We start from the raw sequence: 22,015 nt of genomic DNA, 5'->3' as shown, positions 1-22,015 counted from the left end.
GCTGTTAGAAACTTCATTGAAGATTGACTTGATTACTGTCATACTGTGCAGAATCCCTGATCTACAACTGTGCATCCCAAATAACTACTCGTATGTGCCCTGCTCAACCTGATCCCCTTAAACCGAGTGTGTTCTGAAACGATGGTGATGTCAGCTGTACATACAGTGCATTCGGAAAGTATTCAGACCCCTTGACTTTTTCCGAATGTTGTTACGTTACAGCCTTATTCTAAAATGTATTTTAAAAAATGTTTACAAATTTCCTCATCAATCTACACACAATACTCTACTCCCACCTACATGTACTATTTACCTCGACTAACCTGTACCCCCGCACACTGACTCGGTACCCCCGCACACTGACTCGGTACCCCCTGTATATAGCCTCGTTATTGTTATTTTGTCGTGTCACTATGTGTTACTATTATTTTTTACTTTAGTTTATTTAGTAAATATTTTCTTAACTGCATTGTTGTATTCGGCGCATGTGACAAATAAACATTTATTTGATCATTATTGGATTTGATGGCAAAGCAAAAACAGGTTTTTAGACATTTTTGCAAATGTATTAAAAATAAAAATCTTACATTTACATTTACATTTAAGTCATTTAGCAGACGCTCTTATCCAGAGCGACTTACAAATTGGTGCATTCACCTTACCATAATTACATAAGTATACAGACCCGTTATTCAGTAATTTGTTGAAGCACCTTTGGCAGTGATTACAGCTTTGAGTCTTCTTGGGTATGACACTACAAGCTCTGCAGATCCTCTCAAGCTCTGTCAGGTTAAATGGGGAGAGTCGCTGCACAGCTATTTTCTGGTCTCTCCAGAGATGTTCAATCGGGTTCCAGCCACTCCTGTGTTGCCTTGTCTGTGTGCTTAGTGTCGTTGTCCTGTTGGAAGGTGAACCTTCACCCACATTCTGAGGTCCTGAGCACTCTGGAGCAGGTTTTCATCATGGAGCTCTCTGTACTTTGCTCTGTTTATCTTTCCCTCGATCCTGACTAGTGTCCCAGTCCCTACCACTGAAAAACACCCCCACAGTATGATGCTGCCACCACCATGCTTCACCGTAGGGATGGTGCCACGTTTCCTCAAGAAGTAACGCTTGGCATTCAGGACGGATATTTCAATCTTGGTTTCATCGGACCAGAGAATCTTGTTTCTCATGGCCTGAGATTCTTTAGGTGCCTTTTGGCAAACTTCAAATGGGCTTTTTTTTACTGAGGAGTGGCTTCCGTCTGGCCACTCTACCATAAAGGCCTGATAGATGGAGAGCTGCAAAGATGGTTGTCCTTCTGGAAGGTTCTCCCATCTCCACAGAGGAACTTTGGAGCTCTGTCAGAGTGACCATCGGGTTCTTGGTCACCTCCCTGACCAAGGTTGTTCTACCCCGTTTGCTCAGTTTGTCCAGGCGGCTCTAGGAGAGTCTCGGTGGTTCCTAACTTCTTCTGTTTAAAAATACCCTTCCCCAGATCTGTGCCTCGACACAATCCTGTCTCAGAGCTCTATGGACAGTTCCTTCGACCTCATGTCTTGGTTTTTGCTCTGACATGCACTGTCAACTGTGTGTCCTTATATAGACAGGTGTTTGCTGTTTACCGAAACAGGATGCAACTGAACTCAATTTCGAGTCTCATAGCAAAGGGTCTGAATACTAATGTAAATAAGAAAAAAGAAAAATGTTTTATACATTTGCAAACATTTTTACAGACCTGTTTTCACTTTGTCATTATAGGGTGTTGTGTGTAGATTGATGAGAAATCCAGTTTTGAATAAGGCTGTGACGTAACAAAATGTGGAAAATGGGAAGGGGCTCTGAGTACTTTCCGAATGCACTGTACACGGAGACAACAATATCTACATGTTAAGAGAATATCACAGAGAAGATACGTACGAGGTCGACGGTTTGTAAGGTCTCGCGCACAAGATGAGAGTACTGCTTGTGAAATGATGCTCAGTTGGCTGTAAACTAAAGTTGTCCAGAGCAACAGCTCAACAGTTCTGTCCGGGCGTGTGGATACATGCTCTGCTTCAGTTGCCCCCTGCGTGGCATGGCCCTTAGTCAACAGTCAACACCAGGGCAGTCACTCATTAGAAATGCTGACACTGTAGTTGATTTTAAGTGGTTGTTTCTAGCAGTAACACAGGGTAACACCGGTTCTCTTGTCTGGGCTGTAACCCTGGTAACCTCAGTCCCGTAAAGAATCAGTCCCGTAAAGAATACGCTTCGACGCGTTATTTTGAAGACCCGATTTGAATGTACAGCGAAACGGGCACGTTGTGTCAGTACAGCTTAAACCTGACATTTGTCCCTGAGAGTCCCTAACTGACCGACATCTGTTGTCTCACTGTCTCTCTGTCTGTGCCCCCCCCAGCTGGATGGACGTCAGGACGTCCATGGAGACTCCAGGGAGAAGGTGCTGGAGTTTGGTTTTGACTACTGCTACTGGTCTGTGTCCCCAGAGGAACCACACTACGCCTCACAGGAGGAGGTAAGAGGGAGTCCTGCGTGTTGTTTGTTTGTTTTTGATTTGAGCTGTTGTTGTACCGGGTTCCGTGCCGGTTGAGTGGCGGCATCGGGCATGTGCGTGCCCAGGCAGCCTTGGGGGTGTTGGCAGGGGTGGGTGTCAGTAAGCACAAAATGGGAGTGAAAGGTACTATCTGTACTTGTCCAATCAAGTGTTTTTCCACGGTCATGATGTGCCCTAAGGAACACCACCCTGGCATTTGTGTGTGAGGCAGCCGGGGGGGGGCGTTGGGCAGGGTGGGCGTTGGGCAGGGTGGACAGGGTGGGCAGGGTGGACAGGGTGGACACGGGGAATCACAACCTGAACTGAAGGAAGACGTCCAGGGGAAATAATACTGTGTTTAGAAAGAAACAAAACGTCTTGGATATTGATTTGATTTGTGCGGGCCTCTCTTTTATGATTCTCTTTTATGTCTCTGTGATTGGCTGATTAAATCTGTTTGTGCTGCTTTGATTGGTGGGTGCTACCGTTTTTCCTGGTACTGATGGGAGGAGGAGCCAGAATAAGACCCACCCCCTCAGATCCAGACTAGCAGAGGCCATTGTGTCATGTTAGTTGGACCTCCGTTTATACAACTCAAACTTGATGAATTCTGCATTGTCTTGTTCTGATTCCCGGCTGATTTATTTACAAACAAGCATTTCAGTTAAGGACAAGCTATGAAAGCAATGTTGCCTTTGGTGTTGAAGACAAGTACCATGACATGGGAAAAGCCTTGGACCACCATGGCTTGGTCTAGATCCAATGATTTTGTTCTGGTCTCTGTCTGTGAAGACTGGAGAGTTCCACCCTCTCCTCCACCCTCCACCCTCTCCTCCACCCCCTCCTCCACCCTCTCTGCCTCTCCTCTGCTGTCTCTCCTCTCCTCCCCTGAGAAGTGTGTGTGTGTCTCCACCCACTCGCTGAAGCAAAACACAGCGCTCTTTCCTCTCTCGCTCTCTCTCAATTCAATTCACTCGGCTTTATTGGCATGGGAACGTTGCCGAAGCAAGTGAAATGGATAGACAAAAGTGAAATAAACAATTAAAAGGGAAAACAGTAAATATTACACTCACACAGGTTCCAAAAGAATAAAGACATTTCAAATGTCTTATGTCTATATACAGTCTCTCTCTCTCTCTCTCTCTCTGTCTGTCTGTGTCACTCTTTCATCCCTCCCTCTCTGTCTCTCTCTTCCTCTGTTGTCCCATTCTCTCCATCTCTGAGTTGTGCCCAGTCAGAGGGTGCTGGTGGGGTGGCCCTGCCACTACATTCCTCTGGTGACCCGTGGTGGGCGAGGAGGAGGGGCAACAGGGGCACGGCATAGAGATGAAATATATTGTTGTTAGTGTGTGTGTTTTCTCTTTACTTTTGTGGAGCAGGGTCACAGTCTGACCTCTTTCTGAGGCCTTTAAGTGTGTGGCTGTTCCACACAAACTCTGACAGTGGCAACAGAGCTGACATTCACTGGCCACACGGCACAGATAGTTGCCCTTCTCTCTAGGCTCTGTCCCAAAGAATGTAGACGAAAACACTATTTACAGTGCTTTATGTTGACAACATTTGAGTACAGTGTTGAATAAAACGACTTGTGTTAGGTGACCTGAGGCTAATACTAAGGACTGGTCGTAAGGGCAGATGACAAAAAGTCTGTGTTGTTTGTGCAGTTTCAGAACACTTTAATACCCTCAGCAGTTCATACTTTCCCCAGACTTTCATTCGCAGACACACAGTTGAAGTCGGAAGTTTACATACAGTTAGGTTGGAGTCATTAAAACTCGTTTTTCAACCACTCCACAAATTTCTTGTTAACAAACTAAAGTTTTGGCAAGTCGGGTAGGACAGCTACTTTGTGTATGACACAAGTCATTTTTCCAACAATTGTTCACAGACAGATTATTTCACTTATAATTCACTGTATCACAATTCCAGTGGGTCAGAAGTTTATATACACTAAGTTGACTGTGCCTTTTAAACAGCTTGGACATTTCCAATTGGAGGTGTACCTGTGGATGTATTTCAAGGCCTACCTTCAAACTCAGTGCCTCTTTGCTTGACATCATGGGAAATCAAAAGAAATCCGACAAGACTTCAGAAAAACAATTGTAGACCTCTACAAGACTGGTTCTTCCTTGGGAGCAATTTCCAAATGCCTGAAGTTACGACGTTCATCTGTACAAACAATGGTACGCAAGTATAAACACCATGGGACCACGTAGCCGTCATACCGCTCAGGAAGGAGACGTGTTCTGTCTCCTAGAGATGAACGTACTTTGTTGTGAAAAGTGCAAATCAATCCCAGATCAACAGCAAAGGACCTTGTGAAGTTACTGGAGGAAACCGGTACAAAAGTATCACATATCCACAGTAAAACGAGTCCTATATCGACATAACCTGAAAGGCCTCTCAGCAAGGAAGAAGCCTCTGCTCCAAAACCGCCATAAAAAAGTCAGACTACGGTTTGCAACTGCACATGGGGACAAAGATCTGATGAAACAAAAATAGAACTGTTTAACCATCATTATGTTTGGAGGAAAAAGGGGGAGGCTTGCAAGCCGAAGAACACCATCCCAACCGTGAAGCACGGGGGTGGCAGCATCATGTTGTGGGGGTGCTTTGCTGCAGGAGGAACTGGTGCACTTCACACAAATAGATGGCATCATGAGTGTGGAAAATTATGTGGATATATTGAAGCAACATCTCAAGACACCAGTCAGGAAGTTAAAGCTTGGTCACAAATGGGTCTTCCAAATGGACAATGACCCCAAGCATACTTCCAAAGTTGTGGCAAAATGGCTTAAGGACAACAAAGTCAAGGTATTGGAGTGGCTATCACAAATCCCTGACCTCAATCCTATACAACATTTGTGGGCAGAACTGAAAAAGCGTGTGTGAGGAAGGAGGCCTACAAACCTGTCTCAGTTACACCAGCTCTCTCAGGAGAAATGGGCCAAAATTCACCCAACTTATTGTGGGAAGCTTGTGTAAGGCTACCCGAAACGTTTGACCCAAGTTAAACAATTGAAAGGCAATGCTACCAAATACTAATTGAGTGTATGTAAACTTCTGACTCACTGGGAATGTGATGAAAGAAATAAAAGCTGAAATAAATAATTTTCTCTACTATTATTCTGACATGTGACATTCTTAAAAAAAAGTGGTGATCCTAACTGACCTAAGACAGGGCATTTTTACTCTGATTAAATGTCAGGAATTGTGAAAAACTTAGTTTAAATGTATTCGGCTAAGGTTCCGACTTCATCTCTAGTCATTAAAAAAAGAATAGAGTTTTGTTTTCTCCCTTAATAGTACACTCGTGTAATAGACCTACCTATAATTTCAACAGTCTTTAATTCCATTTAAAAAAAGTCTTGCCATTTTAGATAAGCGTCAGATTCATTTTCCTCCCACCGGTGCCAAGCACTATTTTAAAGTCACGACTCAGCCTTGTGTTTTTCTCAAGCAACATGTCGGAGCGCTGTAGTGTAGTCGTGTGTGTCCAGAGAAGACGTTGTCCTCCTGGCTTAACTTCCTGTCGAGCCCAGAGGGACTGAGACAATCTGAGACCCATGGAGGGGGGAGGGGAAACTCCAACTTAACCCCTGCTCCTCCAGTCTCTACCCCGACCACACCCCTCTGAGACAGCTCCAGAGCAAACCCCCCTATTCCCGCCACCCTCGAGCTGCTAGAGCTCTGCTGTGTTGCTTTGTACTGTCTGGATGTGCTGTATATGCCACAGAATGAAAAAAAACACATACTGTGGGGTCTGCAATTATTGACACCCCTTGATAAAGCTTTGCCATAATGACTGTATAAAGTAAATCATCCAAAATGCCGAGCCATGTATTGTATGCAAAAAAAAACATTTGGGGAAATAATATTGTTTTATACTAATGAAATTGCTCTGGAAAAGAGAAAGTTGTGTTTTTCTTCTCTCAAAAAGGCAGGGGTCAAAATGATTGACACCGCTAAAGATTCTTATAAATAAAGTAGTTAAAACGGTTCGTATTTGTTCCTGTGTTCCTGGCACGCAGTGATCTTTGACCCCTCTGTAACTTTCTCACTCCTCATTATTCACGATTCGTTCAGGATGATCTGTAATCATGGTAGCATCCGCATGAATGTAAAAGGGTTTAGAAACCTATTCTATTCTCATTTACAATAAACGTCACCCCAGTATGACACTACACATTATTTACCAGTGATTTCTACCAAAACACAACCAAAACAAACAGAAAATGCATCCAAAGTGTTTGTAGAGTCACAAGCTTGATGTAATCATTGCATATGCCAGGAATCTGGGACCAAATACTAAACATTTGACTGCTTTATTTATAGGGATCTTTAGGGGTGTCAATGACGTTGACTTGTTATGGTATATGCTGCAGTGACAGTGGGCTGGTGGAGTGTCCTCCAGAGGAGGTTTAACTGCATGCTCTCCACTCAGTCAGAAAGAAGGAGTGAACTGGAGAAGAGAGAGGAGGGAGAGTAGAAAGGAGGGGGAAGGTGAGAGGAGGAAGGGAGCGAGAGAGAGAGAAAAAGAGAGAGAGAGAGAATGAGAGCTCCTAGGTATTCACTACGGAGTTAGGCTTTGGAACAGAGCGGAATAAGAGATATAATCCATAATGGAGCCCAGCTGTTGAGGTAGTGGTGAACTAGAGAGAGAGAATGGCCCTATTTATTTAAGCACTCATTTTGTAAGTGTTAGATGTGTATACTTACTGCGTAATATATTCTCTTCTATGTTTAATTAACATGGGACATTGAACCAAAACTCGTTGAAGGACTGGGGCATTTAAATAGATGGAAAACGGAAATAGCTGAGAACCGGGAATCATCTGGAGCACAGAGAGAGGAGGGTGGAAGAGGGAGTGAGAGGGGGGATGAGAGGGAGACAGAGAGAGGGGGGAGGAGGAGAATATATTGGGGTAAAGAGAGAGAGAGATGGAGAAGAGAGAATGAGGAGGGAGGGAATGAGGGAGGGAGAGTAAAAACACCCCGGTCCAAGCTCCAAGCTGACTTCATTTGGTAATAAAACCCAGCATTGAGCTCCAGATTCAGATCCTGTCCAATGACGTCTTTTGGGCTGAAATCTAACTGTGAAAAATGACTTAGTGGAGCAGCTGTGAGTTTGGCAGACGAGAAATGGGCGGTTCTGTCGACCCCCTGCCCATTCCCCTCCTCCACCTCTGGAATTCTCTGTCTCTCTCTGTCTCTCTCTCTCTCTCTCTCTCTCTCGTTTTCATTCTCGTCTCTTTCTCTCTCTTTGTCATTCTCGTCTCTCTCTCTCTTTCTCTCTTTCTCATTCTCGTCTCTTTCTCTCTCTTTATCATTCTCGTCTCTCTCTCTGTCTCATTCTCGTCTCTTTCTCTCTCACTCTCTCTCTCTCTCCCTCCCTCCCCCCATGCTGTGTTCATGACTTGATTATGCTCTTGGTATTTCTAAGTCTGTGTGTTAGTCGTGCTATAGGAAGAAGCAGAACTGCTCTGTGCTTCACAGTGATTGGTGTGCATTTTCCTCTCACACTGTATTCCACACTAGTGAGCTTGAATCCCCTTTACTGACGGACTGGTCAAAGGAACCATGACTCCCACACATATTTAATCTAATGGCAGACTATTAGACTAGGTACGGACACTCACAAGCCACAAAGACATCAATAGTTTGGTCTTGCTTAGACGCTTAAAAAATCCTGATTTAAAAAAAAATGTGGAGCACCTGTGATGGACAAAAAAAAGTATTCTAATTTAATGTTATCTAAGTAAGCACACGGTGTTTCTGCCCGTATCTCTGCATACTTGCAGTTCTCTGGACCAGTGATGGTAATAGCAGACCAGAATAAACCCCTGTACTGTACCCCTACAGAGAGTATAGCAGATGAGACAGCTACGCCATACAAAAAAAAACACATGAAAAAAAGAAAAAAAGAAATCACACTGGTGAAAGAACACGCGTGAACAAATCACAGACAGACTGTATGTGTTTCCCCAATATTTCCAGTCCAGTATAAGTATCACGTGTGTTTTTGTAACTGGCGGGTTTAGAACCCGTGACTCCCACAGGAGAAGCCAACGTCTTGACCACGAAGGACAACACTCATTTGTAATAAGGCGCAGGCGGGGCTACCTCATCACGTGACCGTGAAGGACAACACTCATTTGTAATAAGGCGCAGGCGGGGCTACCTCATCACGTGACCGTGAAGGACAACACTCATTTGTAATAAGGCGCAGGCGGGGCTACCTCATCACGTGACCGTGAAGGACAACACTCATTTGTAATAAGGCGCAGGCGGGGCTACCTCATCACGTGACCGTGAAGGACAACACTCATTTGTGATCACGGACCGTGAAGGACAACACTCATTTGTAATAAGGCGCAGGCGGGGCTACCTCATCACGTGACCGTGAGCAAACACGACCGACTCGTGTCCGATACATTTTCACATGTGCATTTCCACATTTTAATGTCAACTAGGGTTGTCAAACGATTCAAAAATGTAATCGAGTTGATCGCAGGATTTGCTGGGATTACAAGCAAATTCGTCCTTTGCTCAAATTGAGCTGTAATTTACAAAAAGCAGCATTACAATAATATTTGCGTTTTCATTTTGTTCAAAGTAACAGTTAGCAAAATCAGGTAAATTGATGAACACACTCTGTTTAACTTCAAAGTCAATTGGTTTAGCCATCACATTGTTTTTAGCTTTAGATGATGTATGTTGATGTTTTCAGTGAATTTTAAACGCTTTCAGACAATGCGGGGAAAAAGATATACAAATGGTTAACTTGAGGCAATGGAGGGACAGAATAAGTTACAAGAAGAACAAAACGAAATGGAGGAACTTAGTCTGGATGGTCTTCAGAGATAGATGAGAGGGGTTGAGGGTAGATGAGAGGGGTTGAGGGTAAGATGAAGGTTGGTAATTAAAACAAACAAAAGATAACTATTGTAAAATACACTGTCTGTAAAAATGTATATATATTTTTTTTTTGTTATATTACCTTTATTTAACTAGGCAAGTCAGTTAAGAACAAATTCTTATTTTCAATGACGGCCTAGGAACACAGTGGGTTAAATGCCATGTTCAGGGGCAGAACGACAAATTTGTACCTTGTCGGGGATTTGAACTTGCAACCTTTCGGTTACTAGTCCAATGCTCTAACTACTAGGCTACCCTAAGTATTATTGTCCATTAGTTTCTCCAATTAGGGGAGGGTTGGTCGGGTTAGGGGAGAATATATAAAAAAAATATATATACAGTGCCTACAGAAAGTATTCAAACCCCTTGACTTTTTCCACATTTTGTTACATTACAGCCTTATTCAAAAATGTATTAAATCGTTTTTTTCCCCCTCATCAATCTGCACACAATACCCCATAATGACAAAGAATAAACTGGTTTTTAGAAGTTTTTGCACATTTATTACAAATAAAAAAACTTTACATAAGTATTCAGACCCTTTACTCAGTACTTTGTTGAAGCACATCTGCCAGCGATTACAGCCTCGAGTCTTCTTGGATATGACACCACAAGCTTGGCACACCTGTATTTGGGGAGTGTCTCCCATTCTCCTCTGCAGATCCTCTCAAGCTCTGTCAGGTTGGATGGGGAGCATTGCTGCACAGCTATTTTCAGGTCTCTCCGGAGATATTAGATCGGGTTCAAGTCCGGGCTCTGGCAGGGCCACTCAAGGACATTCAGAGACTTGTCCCGAAGCTACTCCTATGTTGTCTTGGCTGTGTGCTTAGTGTCGTTGTCCTGTTGGAAGGTGAACCTTCGCCCCAGTCTGAGGTCCGGAGCACTTTAGAGCAGGTTTTCATCATGGATATCTCTCTACTTTGCTCCGTTCATCTTTCCCTCGATCCTGACTAGTCTTCCAGTCCTTGCTGCTGAAAAATATCCCCACAATATGATGCTGCCACCACCATGCTTCACCATAGGGATGGTGACAGGTTTCCTCCAGACGTAACACTTGGCATTCAGGCCAAAGAGTTCAATCTTGGTTTCGTCAGACCAGAGAATCTTGTTTCTCATGGTCTGAGAGTCTTTAGGTGCCTTTTGGCAAACTCCAAGCAGGCTGTTATGTGTCTTTTAGTGAAGAGTGGCTTCCGTCTGGCCACTCTACCATAAAGGCCTGATTGGTGGAGTGCTGCAGAGATGGTTGTCCTTCTTGAACTCTGGAGCTCTGTCAGAGTGACCATCGGGTTCTTGGTCACCTCCCTGACCAAGGCCCTTTTCCCCCGTTTGCTCAGTATGTCCAGGCGGCTCTAGGAAGAGTCTTGGTGGTTCCTAACTTCTTCTGTTTAAGAATGATGGAGGCCACTGTGTTCTTTTGGGGACCTTCAATGTTGCAGAACTTGTGAAAATGGAAATGTGATATGTGTTTTTTTTGTAAGGGAGGCTACAGTCTGGGGAAGCCATTCCCTGTCCACCTTCCCCTTCCCTGTCATTAAAACCTTTCGGCCAGAGTGGGTTCTGGGTGCTTAAACATTGTCATTCCCTGGACCCTGCCATTAACACGGCTATTTCCCTCTTTCTCTTTCTCTCGTTAACGCTCCCTCTCTCTGGTTGCTTTAACAAGCGGTAGAGGGAGGAGCAACAGAGTCGTTACAGATATGGGCGAGTGTTTTATTTATATGTTTAAGGTCGAGCGTTTGCCCCAGTGTCAGTTGTTGCAGTGACAGTTGGAGTTAGAAATGTTTGCTGAAAAGTTGAATGCCTTCTTTATCTATGCTGTTTTAGGGCTCCCGAGTGGCGCAGCGGTAGAAGGCACTGCATCTCAGTGCAAGAGGCGTCACTACAGACACCCTGGTTTGAATCCAGGCCGTATCACAGCCGGCCGTGATTGGGAGTCCCATAGGGCCGGCGCACAATTGGCCCAGCGTCGTCCGGGTTTGGCCGGTGTAGGCCGTCATTGTAAATGAGAATTTGTAATTTGTTCTTAACTGACTTGCGTAGTTAAATATAGGTTCCATCAAATTTAAAGAATAAAACAATCTAAAAAAACTTTGTTTTCTCCCTCCACTTTACTATATCTCTGTCCATCTCTCTCTCTCTCTCTCTCTCTCTCTCTCTCTCTCTCTCTCTCTCTCTCTCTCTCTTCTCTTCTCTTCTCTCTCTCTCTCTCTCTCTTCTCTCTCTTCTCTCTCTCTCTCTCTCTCTCTCTCTCTCTCTCTCCCCTCTCTCTCTCCTCTCTCTCTCTCTATCTCTCTCTCTCTCTCTCTCTCTCTCCTCTCCCTCTCCCCCCCCATGTGTAGGCAGGCATGAATAATGTCCAACAGCTTATCTGTGTAACCGCAGTGTCTCTCACTCCCGCCTCCCTGCCCTTATATGCTAATTTGACCTACAAATTCTGTCAAAGTATGTCAAATGAATGAGAACACTGTTGAACTCCAGCCAATGTTCTTCCTCCCTATCTTTCTCTGTCGTCGTTCTGCCTCTCTCTGTGTTTCACTAGTTTTTCCTGTCCCCTCCCACAACACCTCCCCCAGCTTCACTATCTGTCCCTCTTACCCTTTTTCTCTCGCTCATATCTCAGAAAGTTAGGATACACGTTAGCCGACCAAACTCAGCTTCACAATTTACGATGGAGTTGAGCCGGCGACTAGTGTGGGGGCGTACAGGAGCTCTGACGTCACATGAAATGAAGTTTTGATAAAATAGCCCACATTTACACATGGATGCTGAAATCTGTAGTTTTTGATTAAAAACGTCCTTTTATGTGACGTCGGTAGTAGCCGCACTAGTATCCGCTCAACTCCATAATCGTGGAGTCGAGTTTAGTCGACTCCCATCTCCAATAACAGCATGTATTCCTCAGGCTAAACAAAAGCTAGACTTTTGTCTAATATCTGCTCAGGGTCCAGCTGCAGTGTTGGTGTCAACCTAGTTGGAAAGTGTGGGACTGAAACGGACTGACTGACCCATGTTGTAGGTTCCAGTTCCAATGCAGCTGTCCTGTCCAGTCTTGGCGAGAGTGCAGCACTAACCGTGAGACCTGGGCCTGTATTCACAAAGAGTCTTAAAGTAGGAGTGCTGATATAGGATCAGTTTTGCCCTTTTTAGAGTAAGATTACATAGAAAGAGGGGGGCCTGATTCGAGCTCAGCTCTCCTTTGTGAATACGGCCCTGGTTCTGTTGGATTATGGCTGCTGTGTCTGTTTCTTTACGTTTCCCGATTGCCCAACCAAGGCCCACTGTTTTAGCCCAAGGATCCCCCTTACTATATGACATGTGTAATGTGTGTGTAGTAGTAGGAAAGTAAATGGTGGGGTTTTTTGTCTCTTCAAACCTGGAAAGTGGTGAGGCGTTGACGTTATTCGGCCGTGGCTTCATAGAAGAGCACTTGCATTGACAGACAGACAGACAGAGCATAGTAAGGAGTTTTCCAGTCCAGGCGCTGGTGTAGAGCAGGCCACATGAAAACAGACCCGGCCACTGTAGTCAGTCCACCACAGCCAATGATTAGTAGACTGAGACCATTAATAAGCACCATTACAGCTGCCTGCCCCCATCTCTCTTTTTCTCTCTCCTTCTTCTCCCAACCCCCCCCGTTCTGTTTTGTCTTTCCATTGACACACTCCACGCATTACAGGCTTCCAATCTAAAATGTATCCACGTTTCAAAACAAGCTCTTATAAACAGCTGTTATCCAGGTTCAGATCTTCTGGCGACAAAATCTGCCCTTCCTTTGTTTATCAGAAGACGTCATGGTCCTGAGAGGGGAGGGGGGATTCTGGGTCGGCTCGCTCCAGATCTGACCTCTGCTTGGACTGACCCATTTCTGGAGTGGCCTCTCCTTGTCCCCATACGGCACTCACACATGCCAACACACTGTAAAACCGTGAAACACGTGACACGTTTATAACCTAAACGTCAGTGTTTAAAACTTAAAGATTAGGCATTTAGATTAGCCAATAAGTGTTCTCGTCTTAAACACAGGCGTTTAGAATGCCAGATTAAACATCATAGTCAGTGGTTTCCAGTTTCCAACCAGGAGAACACCTATATCTATTTTAAACACTAGTGTTTCATTGCCCATCGTCCTGTTTAGAGTGCATTTAAGTCATTAGAAATTGATGTGACTTTTCCATTCCATCAGTGTTAGGAATGTCTGTCACCTTGCCTACATTTCAGCCCAACTGAACATGACATGATAAATTATTCCAATTGTTGGATTTCCTCGCTCTGGCTGGAGACCACAGAGGATGAGTAGGCCATAACTAAATGCCTTATGAAATGTATAATATGTGGTCATAGTGGTCATAGAGGGCTTACTTGTAATTAACACTAACTTATGCAGTCACTTGGTGAAAAGCTTCAGGAAGAGAAATGATTGAATTCAACAACCATACGTCTGTCACTAACAAACACAGTCATGGGTGGGTATCTCTCACATTCACTTGAAAGGCCTGTTGGGAAATATGCAGATATGGCTTTACGCCCTAGATTTTTAGAATAACCCCCCCCAGTGTTTAGTGTTTAAAATCTAAATTCCTTGTGCTGAATAAACATGTTCATGTGTTTAAAAAGTGTTACAGCAAATGAACGTGTTCTGGGGTTTACAATCTAAACACTCTAAATGCCTTGGCGTGTTTAAAAAGTGTTACAGGAAAGTGTTTCGTTGTGTGTTCAGATCCTAAACACTTGGTTTTACAGTACACACTAGAGGTTGACCGATTATGATTTTTCAACAGGACCATAAAAGCTGATACCGATTAATTGGCTGATTTGTACATTTTTTAAAATGTATTTGTAATAATGACAATTACAACAATAATGAATGAACACTTATTTTAATCTAATATAATACATCAATAAAATCAATTTAGCCTCAAGTAAATAATGAAACATGTTCAATTTGGTTTAAATAATGCAAAAACAAAGTGTTGGAGAAGAATGTAAAAGTGCAATATGTGCTATGTAAGAAAGCTAACGTTTCAGTTCCTTGCTCAGAACATGTGGAAGCTGGTGGCTCCTTTCAACATGAGTCTTCAATATTCCCAGGTAAGAAGTTTTAGGTTGTAGTTATTATAGGAATTATAGGACTATTTCCCTCTATACCATTTGTATTTCATTAACCTTTGACTATTGGATGTTCTTATAGGCACTTTAGTATTGCCAGCACGAAAGTGCTGTTTGAATGAATGTTTACCGGCCTGCTTCTGCCTACCACCGCTCAGTCAGATACTTAGATACTTGTGTGCTTGTATGCTCAGTCAGATTATATGCAACGCAGGACACGCTAGATAATATCTAGTAATATCATCAACCATGTGTAGTTAACTAGTGATTATGATGGATTGTTTTTTATAAGATAAGTTTAATGCAACTTATCTTGGCTTACTGCATTCGCATAACAGGCAGTTGTGGAGTGCAACGAGAGAGAGGCAGGTCGTTATTGCGTTGGACTAGTTAACTGTAAGGTTGCAAGATTGCATCCCCCGAGCTGACAAGGTGAAAATCTGTCATTCTGCCCCTGAACAAGGCAGTTAACCCACCGTTCCTAGGCCGTCATTGAAAATAAGAATGTGTTCTTAACCGAATTGCCTAGTTAAATGAAGTTATAAAAAAATGTTTTTTAAAAATCTGCACCCAAAAATACAGATTTCCGATTGTTATAACTTGAAATCGGCCCTAATTAATTGGCCATTCCGATTAATCGGTCGACCTCTAGTACACACACACACCAACTAAACCTTCAGTCGGTCACCATGGTCTCCCACTGCTTCCCCCTTCCTGTCCCCCTGTTTGGCCTGATGGTTTTGACCTGTGCTTCCCTTGCCAGAGTGGAATCTATATTCTGCTTTCCTCCCTTCATTGTGAAGCAGGTTTGTATTTGTTTCTGTTTTTGTCAAGAGAAGGAAAGCAAACGCCAAGCCTTTATTCATTGTATTCAGATACAGTTTCCTCTGGGCCGGTTGGACACATAGCAACACCTACACAAACACACATTTACTCTCACACAAACTCTCGCACTATCTGGCTGGCTGGCTGGCTGGCTGGCTGGTAGGCAGCCAGCCAGATAGTGCGAGAGTTTGTGTGAAGGTAATTGTGTAACCTAGGCCATGCCAGGCCAGGCCAGGCAGGCAATTCTCTTAATGACCTGCTTGAATCTGGATAGTTAGTTAGTCAGCAGCCCCATAATGCACTGTGTCTCTTACCACACAGGTCTGCTTTGTTGGCCACATACCTCCCAGTTTGCTGTGCCGCCAGGCCAGGGCTCTGCGAAAGTAGGTTGGAGCAGTGAGAGCCTATTGTGGTCTTTCAGGGATGCTGTCCGCAGCAGGGATAGCCCTCTGCCAAAAGGATTGTTATATGACAATGATGAGACACAATAGACTGATTCAGATGATGTCAGGGCCTGTGTTATTCATCTTCAATAAGAATACCTCCCTGCCTGTAGAAGTCATTGTGATAAATGGAGAGGTGTGTGCATACTCAAGGTCAGTATAGAAAGAGTCAAGAGTTGAAAGTAGTGTGGTGATGTGGAGTTTCGTGCTTTTTGTGTGCTGAGAGTTTATGCTTTAACAAGGTTACTACTGATTCTGTCTGCTAGTGAGGATAGGGAGGAGAGTTTGATCTATCGAGAGAGATGGAGGGGGGGACAGTAGTGCGGGGGGGGGGGATTGAGGTGGAGAGAGGGGGACAGGAGTGAGGGGAGAGGGCGCAAGATTGAGGTGGAGAGAGGGGGACAGGAGGGAGGGAGAGAGAGAGACAGAGTCCAGCGTAACGAATGCTATGGGGACAGGAGTGTCACGGCCCTTTGTGGTGTGTGTGTGGGGAACCCCTATTCAAGCAGCAGCGTTACAGGGGGGCATAGCTTGGTGTTCTGGATTCCACTGCACTACAGTCAGCATAACTTACAACCAAACACACAATGTACTAGTCTAGCTTCTTCAACAGCCAAACACATCATGTAGACTAACTGCAACAGCACAGCATTCGTAATGAATACTCTTTTTTTTGTTGCTAGCTCTGCTAATTGACTTTCCACACAAACACACTTTGAATTTACAACCACTGCTCCCATAGCCTGGTCCTACATGTGTTTGTGCTGTCTTGCCACCTCCTATGTTCATCATGGTCATGATGGAGTTGGCTAAACAGCACAAACAGATCTGGGACCAGACTAGTGCTCCCACCCTCTGTGCACTTATCAAACTAATAGGTCAGCGGTTCCCAACCTGTTCCGTCACGGGGGCCACCGAAATCACTGTCAAAAGCTCTTGAGGACCACCATTCGCGATTCAAGGATTTTTTTTTAAACATAAAATATCTCGGAGGTCATATTTAGTTCATGTTAGCAGTGAACTATTATTGTTATTGTAAATATTTTGCATTGTCAAAAGCTTCAAATACCATTTACACTCCCCACTGTTATTTTAAAATCTCAAATAAAATCATTAGTGGATTGAAACCCACTGCAATAGGTTTGTTGTGCATTCCTTTGTAGGATAACAACTGCCTACCCAGTACCCTCTCTCCTTTTCTCTCCTGCTGTTGAGGCATCCTATGGTGACGTTGATAGACTGTTACTGCCGTAAGGGTTTGCCTGTTGGCACGTAGACATGTACACATGTGTTCATTGGGTTACTGGGTGCTGTAGTTATTTGACCGTTTCTGTGTTGACATGCGGGGGAAAAACCATTAGATAAGACACAAGGCTACTGGTAGTGATCGCGTAACCCAATCTCAAATCTCACGTGTGTTGGCCTGCTGCTAGCTGTTAGGAGAGACAGGATACATTGCAGTAGTGATGCTGTTGATTTTCGTCTGAGATACTTTGTGTGTGTGCTTGTTTGGTTGTTTCTGTGTTGGCATGTGGTCAACGGCAGTTAAGACATAAAACTACTGGTGCCCTCTGTTTTGTTCTCCATGTGCACTGACTGACTGACTGACTGACTGTCTGGCTTGCTGGCTGACTGGCTGACTACACCTCTCTGGTCAATATTGACCCTCTTTACTGACGGAAACAAATGTTGACCTTGTTGAAACTGACCGTTTGGTTATTAAGCGAATCTTATTGGAGGGTCTTGAGGGCTTTATCCAACCAAAACATTGCCCCGGTCATTGAGGGCTTTATCCAACCAAAACATTGCCCCGGTCATTGAGGGCTTTATCCAACCAAAACATTGCCCCGGTCATTGAGGGCTTTATCCAACCAAAACATTGCCCCGGTCATTGAGGGCTTTATCCAACCAAAACATTGCCCCGGTCATTGAGGGCTTTATCCAACCAAAACATTGCCCCGGTCATTGAGGGCTTTATCCAACCAAAACATTGCCCCGGTCATTAAGGGCTTTATCCAACCAAAACATTGCCCCGGTCATTGAGGGCTTTATCCAACCAAAACATCGCCCCGGTCATTGAGGGCTTTATCCAACCAAAACATTGCCCCGGTCATTGAGGGCTTTATCCAACCAAAACGTTGTCCTGCTCTTTGTGTACATTCGAGGGCTTTTCTCTGGGTTTGTGTAACGTATAGCTCCAGTAACGTATAGCTCCAGTAACGTATAGCTCCAGTAACGTATAGCTCCAGTAACGTATAGCTCCAGTGACATATAGCTCCAGTGACGTATAGCTCCAGTGACGTATAGCTCCAGTGACGTATAGCTCCAGTAACGTATAGCTCCAGTGACGTATAGCTCCAGTGACGTATAGCTCCAGTGACGTATAGCTCCAGTGACGTATAGCTCCAGTAACGTATAGCTCCAGTGACGTATAGCTCCAGTGACGTATAGCTCCAGTGACGTATAGCTCCAGTAACGTATAGCTCCAGTAACGTATAGCTCCAGTAACATATAGCTCCAGTGACGTATAGCTCCAGTGACGTATAGCTCCAGTGACGTATAGCTCCAGTGACGTATAGCTCCAGTAACGTATAGCTCCAGTAACGTATAGCTCCAGTGACGTATAGCTCCAGTAACGTATAGCTCCAGTGACGTATAGCTCCAGTAACGTATAGCTCCAGTGACGTATAGCTCCAGTGACGTATAGCTCCAGTGACGTATAGCTCCAGTGACGTATAGCTCCAGTGACGTATAGCTCCAGTGACGTATAGCTCCAGTGACGTATAGCTCCAGTGACGTATAGCTCCAGTGACGTATAGCTCCAGTAACGTATAGCTCCAGTGACGTATAGCTCCAGTGACGTATAGCTCCAGTGACGTATAGCTCCAGTGACGTATAGCTCCAGTGACGTATAGCTCCAGTGACGTATAGCTCCAGTGACGTATAGCTCCAGTGACGTATAGCTCCAGTGACGTATAGCTCCAGTAACGTATAGCTCCAGTAACGTATAGCTCCAGTGACGTATAGCTCCAGTGACGTATAGCTCCAGTGACGTATAGCTCCAGTGACGTATAGCTCCAGTGACGTATAGCTCCAGTAACGTATAGCTCCAGTGACGTATAGCTCCAGTAACGTATAGCTCCAGTGACGTATAGCTCCAGTGACGTATAGCTCCAGTGACGTATAGCTCCAGTAACGTATAGCTCCAGTAACGTATAGCTCCAGTGACGTATAGCTCCAGTAACGTATAGCTCCAGTTCTGTTGGTCGTTACGTTGGCTGAGAGCTTCTAAGGGAGGAGTGGAACTGTGTTGAAACCTGTGTGATTGTTTGTGCTGGGGGAGCAGTGTGGGAGAACTCCTCCCCTCACGCCGTCTCAATGTTCCCTAAACTCTCAGTGGCTCTGGGCCCTCCTTACGGATCCTCTGTGTTGTGGTTATGAAGGAGAATGTGCTGTGTCTGGGGTCTGCCTCTGGATCAACTTCCTGCTGCTGCTGGTGTGTTTACCTGGGTCTGGGCCTGCTGGCTGGGCTGCTGGGGGTCAAGCATGTCCTCAGGCCTGGGCGGCGGGTACTCCTTCAACCCCCTCTCTCTGATCTCTCCCTGGCCCGAGGGGAGGAAGGGAAACGATGTGCCCATACTGGCTCTGTGGCTATAGGTATGGGACCTCCTCAGGGACACCGCGCTCTTAGCTCTTACGCTCCTTTCGAGAGGTTTTTTGCCTGCTCGGCGACTCGCTTTCAACTCCCCCACCTTCCCGCCCTGCCACCCAGCCTCCCGGCCCTCCTCCTCGCTCTAGCAGGGTGTTTGCTCTCAGTATTAGCTGACCTCCTGACTCTGTTCTCCTTAGCACTTCCCTGGCTCTGCTCCTTACCTGTCCACCTCTGCAGGGAAGCAACAACCGAGGCCACCGGCTGGGTTCCTCAGCATTGTGTCTGGCTGAACTTCATCTGAATACAGCCATAGAAGCACTCCATGACACCATGTATCACACCGAGGCCACCGGCTGGGTTCCTCAGCATTGTGTCTGGCTGAACTTCACCGAGGACGCCAGCTGCTCTCGCCCATACCTCTGCCCTTTAACTGTCGACCTTTACGGCATAGAATTTAAGAATACCCTGCTTGTCCGTTGTCTTCTTGTCGCCCGACACTATGTCGTCTTTTCTTCATACTGGTTGTGTGTTTGTGTGCTCTCCTGTAGGTGTTCCAGGATCTGGGAGTGTCGGTGCTGGCCGGGGCGTCAGAGGGCTACAACGTCTGTCTGTTTGCCTACGGGCAGACTGGCACCGGCAAGACCTACACCATGATGGGCACGCAGGTGAGGAAGGGTTATAACGCTTGACTTTATGCAGGTATAATGCATTACGGCGGCACTTATAAAGTGTTGTCAGGACAGTGTTACCTCTCATATAATCTGGAACATCCCCGTTTGGCGTTCTCTGCTCTGTGTTGAAAGGAGGCACAGTGATTTTATTTGATTTGGAGGCACAGTGCCAATAAAGTGAATGACTCTTCTCTTTTCCTCCCTCGCGCTCTCCTCCTCCTCCTCCTCCTCCTCTCCTCTCAGGACTCCATGGGCCTGACCCCCAGGATTTGTCAGGTAAAGGAATCGGTCCCATAATTCAGTCTAGAGGGTCTCGTGAGGTAGTGTTCTGGCTATTGACCTGTTCCACCTGTCTGGTATCTCCAGGACCTGTATAGTTGTCGTGACGTTGCCTCCTATGCACGCTCCTATGCACGCTGAACCAGGGCTCATACCCAAAATCCTCATGCGGCAGTAAAAAGTCATTCATTCAAGTTATTCACAGGAGCGCTGTACTACTTCTGCACTGTGGATCACACAAGACGACTCAGCGCCAGATTGATTTTGTTGTTTATCTTTTCTCTCCAGGGCCTGTTCAGATCTGATGCCACCTTCCCCGAAGGACAAAACTCCAGCAGGGTTGAGATCAGGTACGAGGGGGCTGCGTGTTTGCCTATTTCTCCTTGAGTGATCGCCTGACTCCAGCTATCAGTGAGCGCACATTGGTATCTAGGTGTCGTGCCAGTTCCTTGTGACGGTGCATTTTTACTCTCCTTCACCTGCAGCTTTCTGGAGATCTATAATGAGCGCGTCCGTGACCTGCTGCGAGGCAGAGAGCGGAAGAAGAAAGACTCCCTACGGGTTAGGGAGCACCCTGAGAAGGGACCCTACGTACAAGGTGAGGGGACCGAACAAGTGTCTACTACATGAAGCCGTAGTGGATGGTACATACAATACCCATTATGTCCAAATTTACACCGATCCAGTGTGTGGGGAGGAATGCGTATGTGCGGGATAGGATTCACTCGCCAACTCAGTGGATATGTGGTGTAGCTGTGGTGAGCAGTATAATGATAAAGGTTTGCATGCTTATCTTAGAGGTCAGTCTTAGTGGGATGTTGTGGTCCTCTTAGTCTTCTAGCCTTGTGTTTAGGACTCAACTTTGATTATTAATAACAGAGTTGCAATCCCGGCTTGAACCCAGGCTCTGCACTTTGCTCTCTCTTTTTCTCTCCCTCCCTCCCTCACTCTCTCTCTCCCTTTGCCTCTCTCGTTCTCTCTGCCTCTCTCTCTCTCTATTTCTTACTCTCTCACTCTCTCTCTTTTTTCTTTCATCACTTCTCTTTCTCTCTCTCCCTCTCTCCGTCTCCCCCTCTTCCCTCTATTCCCTCAAGCCCAACATCCACTCATTGTCTGTATCAGGAAAACTCCCCGAGCATCACAGGAAGGGATGTCACTTCCTGGTGGCAGCATGAAGAACATTGCTGTACTCTACACACAGACCAGATTATAATGTTTGGTTCTCCAGAGTCTCCTCTCTCTTTCTCTATCTGGTTCCCCCAACCCCTTACCACCATTAAGTCTCTTGGTCTAAGAAGCGTGCAAAAATGTTTTCCTCACCACTGACTTCATCACTTGGGAAGTTAAAAGCTATTGGAGGGTTTTTGTGGCTGTGCGAGACACCAGACGTGATTCAGCTGAACCACACTGTAGTAACTTAGTTCCTCATCACTTCCTAATCGCACATCACTGCCAACTCAGACAATGTTGTTCAATTAAACATTATTATTCTGTTTGATATGTTTCTGCATATTTTTAGGTGGTATTGATAACTGCTTTCTGTCTGTCTGTCTGTCTGTCTGTCTGTCTGTCTGTCTGTCTGTCTGTCTGTCTGTCTGTCTGT

At 45.3% G+C, this 22,015-nt stretch overlaps 1 protein-coding gene across 1 annotated transcript in view; it reads left to right on the top strand.

The window, feature by feature from the left end:
• stard9 (StAR-related lipid transfer (START) domain containing 9) overlaps positions 1 to 22,015 on the top strand; it is a 56,366-nt gene that overhangs the window by 4,984 nt on the left and 29,367 nt on the right. Inside the window, exons 3-7 of the mRNA XM_052486569.1 lie at positions 2,384 to 2,500; positions 20,011 to 20,127; positions 20,377 to 20,409; positions 20,701 to 20,762; positions 20,898 to 21,010. Coding sequence (XP_052342529.1) covers positions 2,384 to 2,500; positions 20,011 to 20,127; positions 20,377 to 20,409; positions 20,701 to 20,762; positions 20,898 to 21,010 — 442 coding nt within the window. The remainder of the gene's footprint in view (positions 1 to 2,383; positions 2,501 to 20,010; positions 20,128 to 20,376; positions 20,410 to 20,700; positions 20,763 to 20,897; positions 21,011 to 22,015) is intronic.

Source organism: Oncorhynchus keta, chromosome 29 (genome assembly GCF_023373465.1).
Source record: "Oncorhynchus keta strain PuntledgeMale-10-30-2019 chromosome 29, Oket_V2, whole genome shotgun sequence".
Classification (NCBI taxonomy): Eukaryota; Metazoa; Chordata; class Actinopteri; order Salmoniformes; family Salmonidae; genus Oncorhynchus; species Oncorhynchus keta.
This window is presented reverse-complemented; position numbering and strand designations above follow the sequence as displayed.